We start from the raw sequence: 16622 nt of genomic DNA, 5'->3' as shown, positions 1-16622 counted from the left end.
GCTAGGGGCTGCCAGGAGTAGCTGCAGGGTTTGCTGGGCTCACATGAGAATAACAACAGCAGCAGGTGGTTCCCCACCATCCAGCAACTGCTCTCTGCCTGGTCCTCTGGGGGGCCTCCACAAGTCAGGAGTACATGCTGGAAGCGGGGGCCTATACACTACCATACTCAGTCAAGCCCAGCATCCTGCAGTGCTGCTTCCTGCAGCTGGAGCTCCTGGGTCAGTGGGGGAAATTTGTGGGGGGGGAGGGTGTGGCAGGCCAGCAGGGGGTGCTCCTGCACTGAGCCACCCACCTCACTGCACCTGACCACCTTCCAGGCTCCAGGTGCCTCCCTGGGGGTGCCTCACATCTGGCCGACCCCCTTCCTGGAGTATACCTGCTAGCCTGGGGGTAATGATGCCACCACCCAGGGTCTGGAGTGATCCTGGCTCTGTGCCCCCTGGGAAACACAGGCCTAGTAGCCCTTGAGCATACTCAACCCACTTCAAGAACTTGGGGTGCTTCCCTCAGTCTGAAGCACAAATAGTGGTCTCCCTTAGTCAGCTGAACCAAGGGGACCCCAGCGCATAATCTAGACCCACTCCCAATAAGTCTCCCATGCTAGGTACAAAGGAGAACTTTAGTGGTTACAAGGAGTAGGTTTGGAATAGGGTACAGGGTACAGCAATATCAGAGAAATCCCATAAAGGAAACAGGCATGGCTGGGTAGCCTTTGATCACACATCTGAGTTACTGCAAGCTATATCTAGTTAGAGCTCAGGTAGCTTACTCAAAAGTATCATCCAGAGGCAGGTGGAAATTCCCTCTGGAGGAAGGCAGTTCATTGATCATGAGTTTCAAGAGAGAACAAGTTTCAGATGGTCCAGCTCTTCTCTCCCTGAGTTTTCATCATGGCTACTTCCCTCCTCCTGGGCAGTCCTTAAATTATATAGACCGTATGACCTCATTTACCTGGTCCAATGGAGGCCAGCACCTATTGGCTGCAAGCCAACTAATTTGAAATGCATCACCGGTTGCTAGGCAGACTGGCAGGGTCTCTAGCCCCCTCCCAGTCAGGTTGGCACTGCTTAGAACAATAGGGAGCTTAAGCCTCCCACCCAGGTATGTGATGCCAGTCACGTAGGCAGAGGGAGCAAATTTCCCTCCTCCCTCAGGAATGTATCCAACTCAGGTTACCTAAAGAGATGGGATGTCTGCCCTCTGCAGGGACCATGTTAACTAAATTGTCACAGAGCAGAAGTTTTGGGTAGAAACAAAAGTGGCATTTTGCCACAGGGGAAGGACAAAGGAGAGGGACCTACCTGCTTCCACTACCTAGCACCCTATGAAGATGCTCCTGGCTGGAGTAGGGCATGAGCAGCCTGGAATTTACCTCACCCCTGGTCAACCAGGTACAGTGGTGGTAGCAGATGGGTGCTCCCTTCTTTAGCTGTGCCCTGCTTTTCCTCCTGGGTATCCCTCAACAGTCTGAAGTTCCAGTCATCTGTGCAGGGGACCCAAGCACCTGTGGCTGTGAGGAAGGAGAGCCACTGGAAGGTGAACTACACTGTCAAAGGGGGGTTGTGACTGTGCCACTGTACCTCTCCCTAGATCCACCCCTGCTGGGATAGTATAGGAACAACAAATCCTGCATCTGTGCAGGGCGGTTAGACTAAATGATTCTGTGAAGAATCAATAATAATAATTGAAGAGGAAAAGAAAGCAAAAAGGTTGCTTAAATACAAGCTGAAGATTTTTAAGTTCAAGGAAAAAGCAGCACAGTGCTTTACTAAAGCCAAACAGGTGTCCTTGCAGATGTGACCACCCCTTCTGTAGTGGCTGCAAGTTGCATTTTTAGACACTGCTAATGTTATGTTTCAGGGACAATCTAGCTCAGTCTCCACAGCTGCTTTGGGGACTAGCCAGCCACATGGCAGCTGGTGTAGAAGATGCTGAATAGTATGGTGGCCAGAAGGAAGATGAAGAATCAGCCAAGAGCACTGAGCATACAAATAGGGAATGATGTTGTTTTTTTCCTCACTTTTACTATTGTTATTGGGCCATCTGTTGGATCTCAGAAAGAGCCAGCAGATATAAGAAGGCTGCTTGTTATTTACCCAAGAACCACTATTCTGTAAATAATTGACAACAGACTATACATGCCTTAATATCAAAGCAGTAAGGAAGAAAGCCTCATGGTACATGTTCACTGCCAGAATTATGCCAGAGAAAAAACATATTCTAAACACTAAGTGCTGTCTCCATGTCCACACTTTAGGTGGATGCTCCTTTCTGGATTTCACACTACCTAAAACAATGCCACTTCTTGCTTGGGAGCTCTCTGCTGGACTGTGCATTATCTAGTCTGAGACACCACAGCAACTGGTTTGTGTGGATTCTTCCTTTGTAAAAACTGCTCTGCTAAACTGGCAGCATAAAAATGAGAGAAAGAGAGAGAGAGAAATTCATTTTTTTCTCAAAATCTACTTTTTCATTTTTCTGAGTTGGGAAATGTCATAGGAGGCTATGTTATATAGCGTTTCTCTCACAAAGACAGCACCATCCTCCTGGCTTTTGTTGAGCTGAGATGTTGTACATCTGAAAGGTTTTTTTATCCTGGTGTGACGTCTTGCAGAAGTTAATATGAGAAGATTAAAATATGTTAAGAGACAAGTTTACATTTAGATTTGAGGACAGAAAATCCTCTGATATTCTAAAGAATACATTACAAAAGAAAATCCCATAGTTGCAGAGAAGGTCTGCTCCCCTTCAGGTACAGTTCCAATCTAGGCACTGTCACCACAAATTCTTGTAAAAGTTAGTTGTCCAAGTAGGTCATGAGCAGAGAGAGCGGAGTTCTTTAAGTCATTTGGCATCCAACCCATTTGGAATTTTAATAAGGAGGCCAGGATCTAGAATTCACAAGGCACACTAACATCAAGAACACTGAAGTAATGGATTCTGATGCCCTAGGCTTTTATAAATTGGGCTGCTACATTTCTTTTTAAAGGTATGCACTTTCAGTCCCAGTATGTCCCAGCACAGACAGCACACACCTGCTGATGATTGGAGGCTGGTACCCTTATATGATGGCAGAGCTTTTTGGCTACCTTTTCAAATCATTTCCTTCGATAGGTCAATTTAAATTTTATCTTGGCTAGAATAAATTTCAGCCAGTATTGTTTCACAAGTCCTAGTTCTACCTTTATACTAAAAGAACTAGGAAATAGGTGCCTTCTGCTTATTTGTGAAAGAAATGGAGAGGTGGGAGTCAAATACATATTAATATTAGCAAGTCCACACCACCCTATGTTCTCTTTTAAAGATTTAGGGTAGGATTTTCAAAGCCTTACACAGAATCCAGCAGCCTTATTTCATAGATTTCATAGACAGGAGGGGCTGGAAGGGACCTCAAGAGATCATTGGGTCCAGCCCCCCCCCAACCATAGGTGGGAAGTCAGCTGGGATCAAGTGACCCCAGCAAGAAATATATCCACCTGTTTTTTGAATGAAACCAGAGTAGGTGCTTGCACCACTTCTGGGGGGAGTTTGTTCCAGACCCTAGACAAACGCACTGTAAAGGTCCCAATGTACCCCTTTTATGTAATTGTAGGCTGCTGCCAAGTCCCCCCTGAGCCTTCTCTTCTCCAGACTGAAGAGTCCCAAGTCCCTCAGCCTTTCCTTGTACGGCATTCCCTCCAGGCCAGGGATCATATGAGTGGCTCTCCTCTGGACTCTTTCAAACTTCTCCACATCCTTCCTGAAGTGGGGGGGCCAATACTGGATGCAGTACTCCAGCTGCAGTCTCACCAGGGCCGAGTAAAGTGGGAAGATGACTTCCCTGGTTTTGCTTGAGATGCATCAGTGGATGCACACCAGAGTTTGGTTAGCTTTGTGAGCCACAGTATCACACTGGTGATTCTTATTCATCTTGTGGTCAGTCAAGACCCCCAAGTCCCTTTCAGTCATGTTACTAGTGAGTGTAGCACTGCCAGGCCTATAAGTCTGCTGAGGGTTCTTCCTACCAAGGTGCAGCACTTACACTTCTCTGCATTGAAGGCCATCAGGTTTTGATCGGCCCACCTTGAGAGTGTGTCCAAGTCGGCCTCTATCCTCAGCCTGTCCTGTGGTGTGACTGCCCTCCCCCATAATTTGGTATCTTCCACAAACTTGGCAAGTTCCAATCTGACCCCCATATGCAGATCATTAATGAAGATGTTAAAGAGTACTTGCCGAAGTACCGAGCCCTGAAGGACTCCACTGGTCACCTTGTGCCACGTTGATTTGTTCCCTTCAACTAGTACTCTTTAGGTCCGACCCCATAGCCAGTTACCTAGCCATCGGCCCGCATGATGATCAAGTCCACAGTTCCCCAGTTTAACCATGAGGACATCATGGGGAACTAGGTCAAAGACCTTCTTGAAGTCCAGGTATATGAAGTCCATGTCATCTCCTTTGTCCAGGGCACATAGAAGGCGATAAGGTTGGTCAAGCATGACCTGCCAGGCACAAAGCCATGTTGGCTGGCATTAAGAGGCTTGCCTCCCATCAGTCTGGTGTTGATGGATCCCTTTACAATTTTCTCCAGGATTTTTCCAAGGATAGACGCCAGACTGATTGGTCTATAGTTCCCCAGGTCATCCTTTCTCCCTTTATTGTAGATAAGGACCATGTTGGCTCTTTTCCAGTCATCCAGGACCTCGCCCAAGTGCCACGATTTTTCAAATATCTCTGCCAGGGAGGATGCAATGATGTTTGCCAGCTCCTTCAAGACTCTTGGGTGCATTCCATCTGGGCCTGCGGACTTATGAATGGCCAGTTCCTTAACATGTTGCACCTGATCCACATCAATTTTAGGCCCGCCGTCCACTCCTGGATTGGTTTGTTTCATTCCTGACAGTGTGATCCTCCCACGGGGGCGGGGGAGGGGGAAGTCATTTTGGAGATTGGCCCTTTCTTGGGCATCGGAAGTCAGTTGCCCTGCTGGATCTCTCATGGGCCCAATGCTATCCTTGTTCTTTTTCTGGCTTCCCACATACCTGAAGGACTTTTTGTTGTCCTTGATTCCTGTACCTAGCCTAAGTTCCATTTGTGCCTTGGCTTTCCTCGACCACTCTCTACACGTGCAGGCAAGTGCAGAGTAATCCTCTTTGTTAGTGATTTGTTTTCCAGCTGGTGTAAGCTGCTCTTTTGAGCTTAATAAAGTCCAAAAGTCCCTTATTCAGCCATGGGGGCTTTCTTGCCCATTGACTGAATTTCTTGTGATATGATATGGCTTTGCCCTGTGCTTCAAGGATTAGGTTTTTAAAAACTGACCAATCCCCATGTACTCCTTTTTCTGGCGGGGCAGGGAGGGGTATGGCCTCTAATTGCCTGACTGACCAATTCTCTCAGTTTGCAAAAATCAGCCTTCTCAAAGTTAAGGATTTCTGCTTTACTGTTGGGTCTGCCTGCTCTTAGGTGAACTAAGGTGGTGACCAATTTGTGGTCGCTGTCACCAACCTTCCCCTCAATCTGCAGATTACTCACTAGGTCTGCTCCATTGGCCAGGATCAGATCAAACAATGCCTCTCCCCTAGTTGGCCCAAAGACCTCTGGGATTAGGTAGAGGTCATCGATGCCTGTGAGGAAGCTACATGACCTCTCAGATTTGGCCCAAGAGATGTCAGGGAAGTTGAAGTCCCCTATGACAATCCTGGATCGGAAGCATGTGGCCTCAGCCAGTTCCCTGTTGAATTCCTGATCTAAGTTTTCCTTTTGGTGGGGAGCTTTATAGTAGACTCCTACAAGTAAGTCACCCTCCCCATGTTCTCCTCGTAACTTGACCCAGAGGGTCTCAAGATGCCCTTCCTGGTTTGGAAACTCAATCTGCAGGGAGGTAAGTTGATCCTTGATGTAGAGAGCTACATCCTCATCCCTCTTCTTGACTCAGTCTCTCCTTTACAGGTTATAGCCCTCTATTGCCACTGACCAATCATAGGTGGAGTCCTACCAAGTCTCTGTAATTCCTACTAGGTCATAATTATTTCCACATCGGAGAAGGACCAGTTCCTTATGCTTATTTCCCAAGCTCCTGGCGTTTGTGTACAGGCAGTTAAGTCTGCCATGAGAAGCCCAATGCTTCCCTGAAGGGTGAAGCAGGACCTTTCCTTGGGCTGTCTCCCTTGGGCTGCCCAAGTTATTGGTAGTACAGCTGACCTGGGCTAGAACTGTTAGTAGACAACCCATCCTCCAGTGGTTTCAGTTTAAAAGGCTTGGCAAAAAGGTCAGCTATTCATTTATAGCTTCAAGAATGTTTATTTTGGAGCCCTGTAAAGCTTGCTTCTATCCCTCTTCTATTCAAAGGATAGCTTATAAATGGGGGATGTGACCAAATTTTATGGTCAGATAAATACTTCTGAAACAGAGAAACAGCTGCTTTTTATATACTTCTAAGGTCTATCCAAGAGAAAATATTGGAGCTAGAACAATACATATCCATCTACCACTTCTATCAGGTTAATTTTGGGGAAACTTGTGATCACCTGTGTCAAAAACTGCTGGTGGATCTAGCAGTGCACTTCCGGATGTTTTCATGTAGATAAGGTGAGATGATCCATCAAAACTGGCCAGCATCACTAAGTTTCTTTCCAGAAAAGAAAGAAATCCAGTGGGATGCTTCTATATTCTTATTTTCTTGATGTCTCTACTGGTTTCAACAGTTGCTTATATCTTCATTCCAATTCTTCTCTTCTTAACTCATATAATTGTCTTGTTACTACTTTTAACTTGTTGATCTGTCATCCAGCATCTCCTCCAGTTCTTAATTTTTCTCTTCTCATTGTTTTTTCTGTAATCCATTTCATTCATTTTGTCTGCCAAGGAAATCTCACTTGCTCTATGAGTATATCAGCTACCACCTCCATCTGGATGATTCCCAAATCTCTCTTCTCACTCCCTGAAGTCTTCATCTATGCTCAGAATTGGGTCATCAGCAGTCTCCCTGGCACTTGACTTCACCTGGTACTGTAGCAAAACCCCCTGTTTTTTTTTTCTTTTTAAATGCATTCCCTTCCCTTCCCCCAACCATTTCTGACTTTGTCTCTCACTTGCTATTCCCTATAGATAAGTATAAGTGAACTAAGACATAGGATAAGCTTCAGCATTTTATTTTGGTAGCAAGTTGTATTTGTTTTGTTTTTTCTCCTTCTTTATATTGTATAATTATTATGTTTATATTGATTATTACCATTCTGTATTACTCATACTATATGATTTGGCCTACATATGTAAGTTAGCATAAGTCAAATCAAGTTTGCATTTTGTCTGTCAAGTCTCCATCCTGTCCCCATGCCCGGTTGTGTAACCCATAACTCACACCTACCCCTCCTATGTAACTTGGTTCCTGAATGAATGGGGATGAATGAGGATGCTTGAGAGACAATGGCAGTAGGCCTAAAAATAGCTCCCTCTGAATGACCAAACCATCAACACCAATACCTGGACCAATGACCCAGCCCTTGGAACCACCCTCAGCATTCAAGAAACAAAAGATGAGGCAACCCACCATTGTGTCAAGCTGCACATGCTCAGTAAGAACACCTGGAACAGAACTGACCTTGCCTGGACAGACCGTCCCCATAGGAGATCAGAGGTAGTCTGCCCCATAAAAAGGGGTAGTGAAGACTGACTCCTTGGGATGCCCTCTCCATCTGGACCAGCACCATGCCACACCACCTATCCACCCAGAGGCCCTGCCGGCGACCCCGCTCTGGACAACACCTAGTGGACAAGGACCCCTGATAGGTAGCTATTATCCCCGCCCCCCTTCAACCAAGGACTTGGACTCTGCTTCTCTTCCCTACCTGGACTACAGCCCTTCCACTGAGTCTCTTTCTCCTGCTGCCATTGTGAGCACTTGTGTGTGTGTGTGCGCGTGCATGCGCATATTATAAAAAATGTCTAATTTTTAGTGTACAGTGTGTATGTACCGTGTGTACTAAATTGAAAATGATTGGATTAACTTAATGGATATTTCGATATTTACAATTTGAATACTATCAGGAATATTTTGATGTCCTGTTCCAGACTGGTGGAAGCCTGTCATGTGGAAAATAAAAATTAAAGGAGGGAAATGGCTGTATTTACTCTATTCCAAGATAATACCCTACCTCCTTAGCATAGAGACCCTTGTCTTGCAGTCAAGTATGAGGTGGTGACAAGACAGGCAGCTACTGTGGCTGCGGCTCCAGCTCCAACCTTGACCAAAGGTCAGTGTCAGAGCTGCTGCTGCTGCTTGCTCCCCACTACTTCTGCCCCTTGCAACCTCAGGCTTCATGCAGGATTTCCCCATCTTCATCCTCCTGCAGTCTCCCAGTAGCAGAAGCGGTGGCACAGCAGCTCTGACCTTGGCTCTGGAGCACAAAGGGAGCTGCAGCTGCCACTGCTGCTATGGGGCCAGGCTGGGGCTGGAGCAAGCTTGAAGTAGGCATGGAACATATGGTGCTGAAACAAGAGTACGCAGCAGGAAGGGCAGAGGCTGGGCGGGGAGGGAGGGTTGGGTTGGTAGGCAGCCTGAGGAAAGCTGTTTGACCCCCCATCACCTCCTGCCCTCCTGTTACCTCCCCCACTGAATGCCCCCTCACCTTCCCCCCATCGTTGCCCTCACCACTTGCCTGTCTGCCACTGCTTTCACTGCTACAGCAATGGCGGGGGGGATGTGGAGGGGGTGAATTTAAAATGACCTTCCTATACATAGATTATTTACATGGAAAATTATAACAATTTTATAAAATTTTCATGTACAGACTGTAATGGTTGGAGGATAATTTTAAATTCAGGTTCATCTTCAAGTAAATATAATAATTTTCTTTCTTATATACAAACATCCATTGATCTAGACATTACTCTTGGAACATATAAAGCAGCAAGATACAGAAAAGAATCTTCAACTACAATGTAACTGAAATTTGTTTAGGAGAAACAAAAAAAAAGGAAAATACTTTATTCATTTACTTTTGTTGTTTTAATGTTATTTGCTTACATAATTAGGTCAAGGAAAGCTATAAGGAACAAACCATCTATCAGCAAAGGAGAATATGCCAGTCCTTTAAAATCTGGGGGGATAATTACTCATCTGAAGTGGTTACACTGCTTTAAGTCTTTCCCAAAGCTCTTAAAGGGACACTCTGACAAAATATAATTTGACACTGCAAGGAAGGGTCCCAAACAATACAGCAGGACAAAAGCCATTTGGATTGTGATTGCATTGACAGGCTGCAATACTACTAGATTCCTTGCTGCCAAATTTTATACTCTACTGCTATATGCAGGACTGAAAGCAGGCTAATAAAGTGGTGGCCTCAAGTAGGCTGCTTCATCAGGCACATAGAGTAACTCTGGAGAGAAGACATTTGCACTGTTTTCTGTCAGATTTTAAGTCTTGAGATAATCTGTTGATAGAGACAGTATGGTGGTGTAGGCTAGCCGTGGTGAGTTGCTCAAGGAAAAACATGGAAGATTCTGCTGATTTAAAATCCAATTAATGAGAAACTGCCAGGAGAATAAACAGAAGACATTCTGGCACTTAACTCTTTGTTGTAGTGAACAACTCTGGTTTCTCAGGTAGTGGGCTGAATAAACTAAGCTCAGAGAGTAGAGCTGTAGCAGTCCAGAGGGATGCTGATTTCAAATGAGAATGGAATGGAAGGCAAAGATTGAACTACCTCTATTGTGGATGATTGCAGAATTAGTAACATACTAGCAACATCCAGACCAACAGATGTTCATTGTCAAGCAAACATTATTTCATTTACATAATAATTAAAGTAAAATATATTGGCCTGGAAGACTGAAAGGTAAGAATGTCCACCTTTCCATTCTGGGCTTCCTCCCTGCCCCACACAGCTCCTCTGGTTCCTCCCAACCCCAGGGCTTCCCCTCTGCCCCTCCTGACCCAATGGCTCCCCCCCACCTTCCTTCCCTACTTACTTGTGACTGCCCATGCTGTCTGTCCCAGGGGAGCAGACAGGGAAAGGTTAACTTGTCTGCCTGGCCCCTGATCTCATCAGGTGTGAAAGGGAGAGAAGAACCTACTCTGATGCTCACCAGTACTCACCGCAGGGGAGACGATGTGTGGCAGCTGGGGGGACGCTGCTGGAGATAAGCGGCATGCCCAGGCACCAGCATGCCTGGCAGGTACCCAAGGAGAAAGATCTGAAAACACGACGGAGTGTGGCACTGAGGAGGCACTGGCACGCTCAGCTGGGACTTGAGGAAGCCTGGGAAGTGCTGTGAAGTGCAGCACAGGAGACCCTGGCACACCCCAGAGTCTCTCTGGAAAGAGAAGTGGAAAGCACCAAGGAGTGTAGTAAGGGAGAGGTGGGCGGCACTGGGGCTGGGAGGAATGGGCAGAGTTCTGTGGACCCACCAGGCCAGCAGAGAAACCCTGAGGAGGGGTTAGGGCTGGGGATGGTGGCAGGTGGTAGGATAAGCAGCAATGTGGGTCTGTGGGGCTATGACAGCCCAAAGCCCAAACAAATCAGGGAGGCAGCATGGCGAGCAGTGGGCACACCAGCTGGAGTGATCCAGACAGCCCAATCTCAGGTCAGATAGGGTCAAGGTGGGAAGAGGCGGGGACCCAGAGGAAGGTCCCCCCAAGAGGACAGACAGGGGCACGATGGGGAGCTCCCACACCTCCCAGATGGCTTTAAGAAGGGGGAGCCAAAAAGTCCCAACTGGAGGCCTGTGGGCCTAGGAGACAAGATCCCAGAGCCCATCAGCAGATGCTGACTTTTTCCTGTTAGTAGTATTCATAAGTTTGCTGTTATCCCAAAATTGAGGCAAGTATAGTTGTGAACGCCAGCCCATAGATGAAGGACAGCCTCCAGAGAGCTGATGGTCAGAAGGTTGCCAACCCTCCAGAAGTGGGCAAGACCTTCAGAAAGTGGATGTGGTAAGGGTGGGGTAAAGGGGAGGTTGGAGCTCTATGAAGAAACCCAGGCACAAGATCCCATGGACCACTGCCAAGAATCATTTCCCAAGAAGAACCTCAAGTCACGGCAGGAGAGCAAGAACAGTAATCAGATAATGGTGGTGCAAACTAGGGTTCTAACCCTGACATTGCTGAGGGGCAAGGCACTAGTCAAGCTGGGGCTTAGGCCCTACAACACCTACCAGCAACACCAAGCTGCTTTCTCCAGACTGAGCCCACCCAGAGAGCAGCAGTGGTGGTGGCAGCAGCTGGGCAGCCAGGTTATCCTTCCCTGCCTGCTCCACTGGGACAGACAGTGTGGGCAGCCACAAGTAAACAGGGGTAGGAAGGGAGTGAGTAGGGATGCGGGATGCGGGGAGGGTGGCAGTGGACCCGAACTCAGCCAGCGGGGGAAAGGGGACAGGTAGGGTGTTTACACTAAGGTGTAGCCAGGCTGTTCTATGCTATACCTTTATGTAAAATAAGTTGGGTAATATTGATCAGAGATAATCCTGTCCTAGAGTATTGTAACTTTCAGCTGCATATGGATGCTTAAAATTAGCCTTATGTGTTAATGTGCAGACAGTCCAGGCATTAAGAACTCCAGGAGATAACTTACTATAAACCTCTACCAGAAAGAGGGCCAAAGGGAACCTTTCCACCCCTCATTTCACAAAATTATATAAAACATAATGATAGAGGTACTATTGTGGCCTGTGTGAGAAAGCAGAGAAGCAGAAAGTCAAAGAAATAATATAACCCCAACAGCAGAAACAGGTAGAACCCACAGCTCTGAAAACATGGCTTCAAAATCTTTGCAGGTATGTCTGAGAAGACTCTAAAAATAGCAAACATTTAAATATTTCAATGTAATTAACACCTACTTGCTTCATATAACTTTTATTTGCTCAGAGATCTTTTCAATTATGCTAACGATAACTTAACTTCATTAATAGTTGGAGGGATGATATGTTTTAAAAGTGATGTGCATGATATTTACCATATTTATTCAAATATAAGATGACCCTGAATATATTGTGACCCCCTCCATAGTTAGATTCTATGTATGGAAATTTATAAATGTTATAATTTTCCAGGTATAGAATTTAATTATTGGAAGGTTTGCCTTGAGTTTGTCGTCCCCTTCCCGCTACTATAGCGGCCAAAATAAATTGGGGGAAGGGGCAGGAAATGATCAGGTGGCCCCTTTGCCCTGCCAACTTCTTCCTCCTCCAGCCCCTTCCCCACTCTTAGTGTGAGACCCTACTCCCCCTGAGCGCATGGAACTGAGGGGCAAATTTGAAACCACTGACTTTGTATTGTGGGTAGCCACAGACTACATTCATCCAAAATTGATGGAGTTTACCTTTTTTTCCAAATTGCTACAAGAGTTAGCACAGGTACTCCATAAACAAAAATTTAAGTAGCACTTTTGCATCTACTTATATATAGTAAAAACTATGCATGATATAAGTTCAAAGCCAAAAAGCTCATGATTTACCAGATAGTTCACTGCCTTGAGTTAGTTTCAAGTCATGGTAACCCCATAGCTCAGCACTGCTCAGTTTGTGCGTGTACTCCAGACACTACCCACAAAGGATCCAAGTGCTAATTAGTAGGGCTGTACGAAGCTTTGTTCGCTGATTTGATTCAGCAGAGATTCGACCTCACTCGGTGGCCAAATCTCTGAATCTGAATTGAATCAGGAGACCCTTTAGTCTCTCTGAATCAAATCAGAACTCTCTGAATCAATTCAGAGATTCAGAAAGATTTGATGATTCAGATATAGACACAGCTTTAACTGTTTTTTCTACATACCTCAAGGAACCAGGTGGCTCGTGAATAGTGAGATGCTGGGGCAGATGGAGCATCCCACAGGATTGTGGGGGGGTCCCCAGTGCACTCAGCAGCAGACCTGGAAGTGGACCAGAAGCACTTCCAATCCATTTCTGGATCCGCCAGGGAGCGTACTGGGCCCCCCCACCTTGCGCCCCCCTGGCTTGGTGCCTCCTGGATCTGGGGGGACACCCAGGGTCCCCCCATGGCTGATCACCAAGCTGGGGGGATGTGAGGGGAGCCCCCCATGCACTTGGTGGCAGACCTGGAAGTGGACCGGAAGTAATTCTGGTCCACTTCTGGGTTCGCCACCGAGCATGCAGGGGCCCCGCCACACTCCTCTGGGACACTCCATCTGCCCCATCATCACAGCATTCACAAACCTTGCCTGGTACCTCGAGGTATGTAGAAAAAACATTTAAAGCTGTGTCTATGGCTGAATCGCTGATTCTCCAAATCAGTATTGAATCTTCAGATTTGGATTCAGCCAAATCAAATTGGGACAGTGATCCAGCTCAATGAATTGAATCACTGATCCAAATCAATTAATTGAGTCACTGTCCCCAATTCGGGCCGAATCCAAATCTGAATCAAATACAGCCCATTTCACCCCCCTACTAATTAGCCCCCCAACTTATGACTAGAACAGGATGTTCTTGTCACAAGTCATAGGATCCTCCAAAATGTTATATGCCAATGAGACACAGGGCAACTTGGTCTGGCTCCACTTCATGGAGAGGTGGGGGGCATTAATAATATTTGACAGACTGAGAGAGGGGGTGGCAGAGGGATTCTGGGTGAATTGTTTTGGGTCCTGTATGGTGATGCTTGCCAGACATTTAAGGCTGGTGAAGAAACTGGAATAATTGGAAATGGGGTGGGGGGGAGGCACAGATCAGCTATGGGAGTAAAGAGGAAGTTGAAATATATTCAGTGTAGTGGCTCACCATGACTTAAAAATGAGTTGGTGCCGAGGTGGACTGAGCACAATGAACACTGTCATGTATCTTGTTCAGATGGACTGTGCTAGTTTTGTGATAAGTTCCTGTTAGTCTGTTTGCCCGATATGGGCTATGTGTTTTATAGTTATGCTCAGTCTTAATTGCATTCAATCAACTTCATAGTTGGAGTCCATTACTGAACACTTGATGCTTCTGGCAGCAGTTTATTGACAGAGAATGTATTTAATGGGCTTCCTTGTATGTGAATGTAAGAAGAGAAAATTTTTCTCCCATGCTGATTGGGGGAAAAAAAACTCATCTTGGCTAGGGACAGACATTCAAAAAGCCTGAGCCTGAATTGATTCAATCTTTGCAGGTTAGTTTAACCTGGCTAGGCTAAATCAGTTTTTAACTGCACAGACATTCAAGACATGCAGGCATATGTCTGCAGTGGCTCAGGCTAGAAGCCGGGGGGAGGGGGGGTGCTATAGCAGGGGGGGGTGCTATAGCAGCCCTTCTGCAGTATTGAGCAGAGGAGACCATGGCCAGGCCCTGGCAGGATGTTCTGGTTAGGGAGGGTTTCCCCCCCAAACACACCTCAAGCACCCCAGCAGGGAATTGATAACGTAGTGTTTATCACCCCTAACTCAGTGTTTATCACCCCATTAAGAAAATAACAGAGGGACATTACCAGCTACCAGTTAATTCTGCCTTTGTCCCATCTGCTACAGCATGGACTGTAGCCAGCATGTGGTCTGCTAGTTAATACACAGACACCTCAGGGCAAGGCAGAGGGGAAGGGAGAATTCCTCCTGAGAAGCGAGTGGTGAAGGGGAGTGGGTGGGTGTGGGCAGATGTCAGTACCCCTCCATCCCCACCCAGCCAGCTGCAGGAAAGTTTGCAGGGAAGGGGAAAGAGCCATGGGAGGGGAGGGAAGGGCAGGCATACGAAGGGAGCCGAGCTGGGCCCGGGATTGGGAGCCTGCGGGTGAATCTGGCGGCATGGGGAGCTTGCATGCCGCCATCATCTATGCACTCTGTGTTGCTGCTGGGTGCTGCTTTCCTGTGCTAAAGTATCCCTGCTTCTCTGTGCCACTGGCTTCATGTTTGACTAGCTGTCAGCACCCCCTCTCCCTGGTGCACAGTGTGGAGAGCTCACACGCAGTGGCTGCCCCCGCTACCATCTGTATACTCAGTACTGGGGATGTGTGCCAGGGGTGCTGATAGCTGGCCACACGTGAAGCCAGCAGCACAGAGAAGTGGGGATACTTGGGCATAGGAAAGCAGTGCATGGCACATGGCAGTGGGCACGGAGTGATGGATGGTGGTGGCCCTGACCCCCGCCTGCCACCTTTTCTCAGGTACCCTCACTTCTCTGCACCGCTAGCTTCCCATCCGGCTGGCCGTCAGCAATCCTGCCCTTCCTGTGTAGGCCGGACACAAAGCCACTGGTGCAGAGAAGTGGGGCTACCTGGGTGTGGGGAAGTGGCGCATGGTGGCAATGCAGAGTGATGGATGGTGGTGGTGGCCCCGCACTGCTGCTTCCCAAGTACCCCCTGCTTCTCTGGGCCACTCCCAAGTACCCCCAGGGGTATGTGTACCCCTGGTTGACAACCCCTGCTCTAAGGAATTCAAGCCCCCAAAAAACTCAGGCATGTGTTAAATCAAAAAACATGTGCTTATGTATTGTCCTGAAGTGGTGTTTTCCTGAACCTTGACAACATTATCTAGACTTAAATCCCAGAAAAATAGGTGTGAGTTATGAGTCTGGTCTTGCTGTTCATCTTGTACTTTTGCCCTGGTGGTGGCAGTTTTAGTCAGGAATATAGATATAAGTATAAAAACCACTAGTTGTCAGAAACAGTTAAAAATATCAGTATAGGATATCACTGTAAACCCACCGGTGACTGGGGAAAATGTCATTCTAAATGGCTGGCATGAAGTGTTGGCAGAACTGTAGAGAGTTTAATTGGGAAAGGATATGTGGATTAAATATGCCTACCACTAAGAAAAAATACAGGTAGGAATGAAAAATAAGAGATACTCACATCGGAGTTAAAACGAAGCTGACAGACATTACAGGAAATCACTTGTTTCTTCTTTGGGGGAATGGACACTCCAAATGTGTGGTTTATGACTGCTTTTTGCACAGGATCCATCTGTAGAGCAAATAATAAAATATTTCATAGAACAGTAAAAAGGATGAGAGAGGCTCCTGGAAATCCCCCTTTTCTGATAAACAAGAGGAAACTGTATTTTAAAAAACTCCTAACGGAAATGATTAGATTTAATTTGGGTTAGACAATTTGTAGCATGGCAGGCTTGCAAAAAAGGAAGTTCAGAAGCTGTTTCCCCTACTAGACCACAGCATATGCTCTACTCCTTGAGAGCACTGCTGTTGTAATCGAGGTGGGAAACCCATAAAATGTAACATTTGCTTCTTTAGTGGGCATTACAACCATCACTATTACTAACAAAGCACTAACATTTGTTTTTTCTCTTTCTTTCTAGGGAAAAATATCAACATTTCTGAAAAACAAGGGGGAGATAAGAGATTCTGAGATTTTTTTTAATGACTGTAAACTCAAGAAATGCATTATGTGGTACATTTAGACTGTGATCATTGCTAAACTGTCTTCTTAAGTTAAAGGTAAGAATTGTGGGTTGCTGGAAGAAAGAAAGAAATGTTAAAGCTATTTTTCCCACTTTGAAGAGAGGACTTATCTTCCTTGATTGTATATTCCTGTTGCTTATCCTTCAGTAGCTGGCTGGGTATGGAAAATAGGCTACCCAGAAAATGACAGTCACTAAAGAAATCCCATTTGTTATAACACTCCACAGGGCCCAGTTCTGAGGGATGAGAAGAGGCATTGCAAGTGGCAATGGGTAGGTAACAGCTTCTCATTCACTTCATT

General features: G+C 46.4%; 1 protein-coding gene across 5 annotated transcripts in view; it reads right to left on the bottom strand.

Moving 5' to 3' along the window:
* The window catches only part of ZNF385B (zinc finger protein 385B), a 334199-nt gene that overhangs the window by 72346 nt on the left and 245231 nt on the right, over nt 1–16622 (bottom strand). For all 5 annotated transcript variants that reach the window (XM_090045311.1, XM_090045313.1, XM_090045312.1 and 2 more), the window contains one exon: nt 15756–15866. In XM_090045311.1, coding sequence (XP_089901437.1) covers nt 15756–15866 — 111 coding nt within the window. The remainder of the gene's footprint in view (nt 1–15755; nt 15867–16622) is intronic.

This window comes from Crocodylus siamensis, chromosome 4 (genome assembly GCF_052110815.1).
Source record: "Crocodylus siamensis isolate JL-2025a chromosome 4, ASM5211081v1, whole genome shotgun sequence".
Lineage (NCBI taxonomy): Eukaryota > Metazoa > Chordata > Crocodylia > Crocodylidae > Crocodylus > Crocodylus siamensis.
This window is presented reverse-complemented; position numbering and strand designations above follow the sequence as displayed.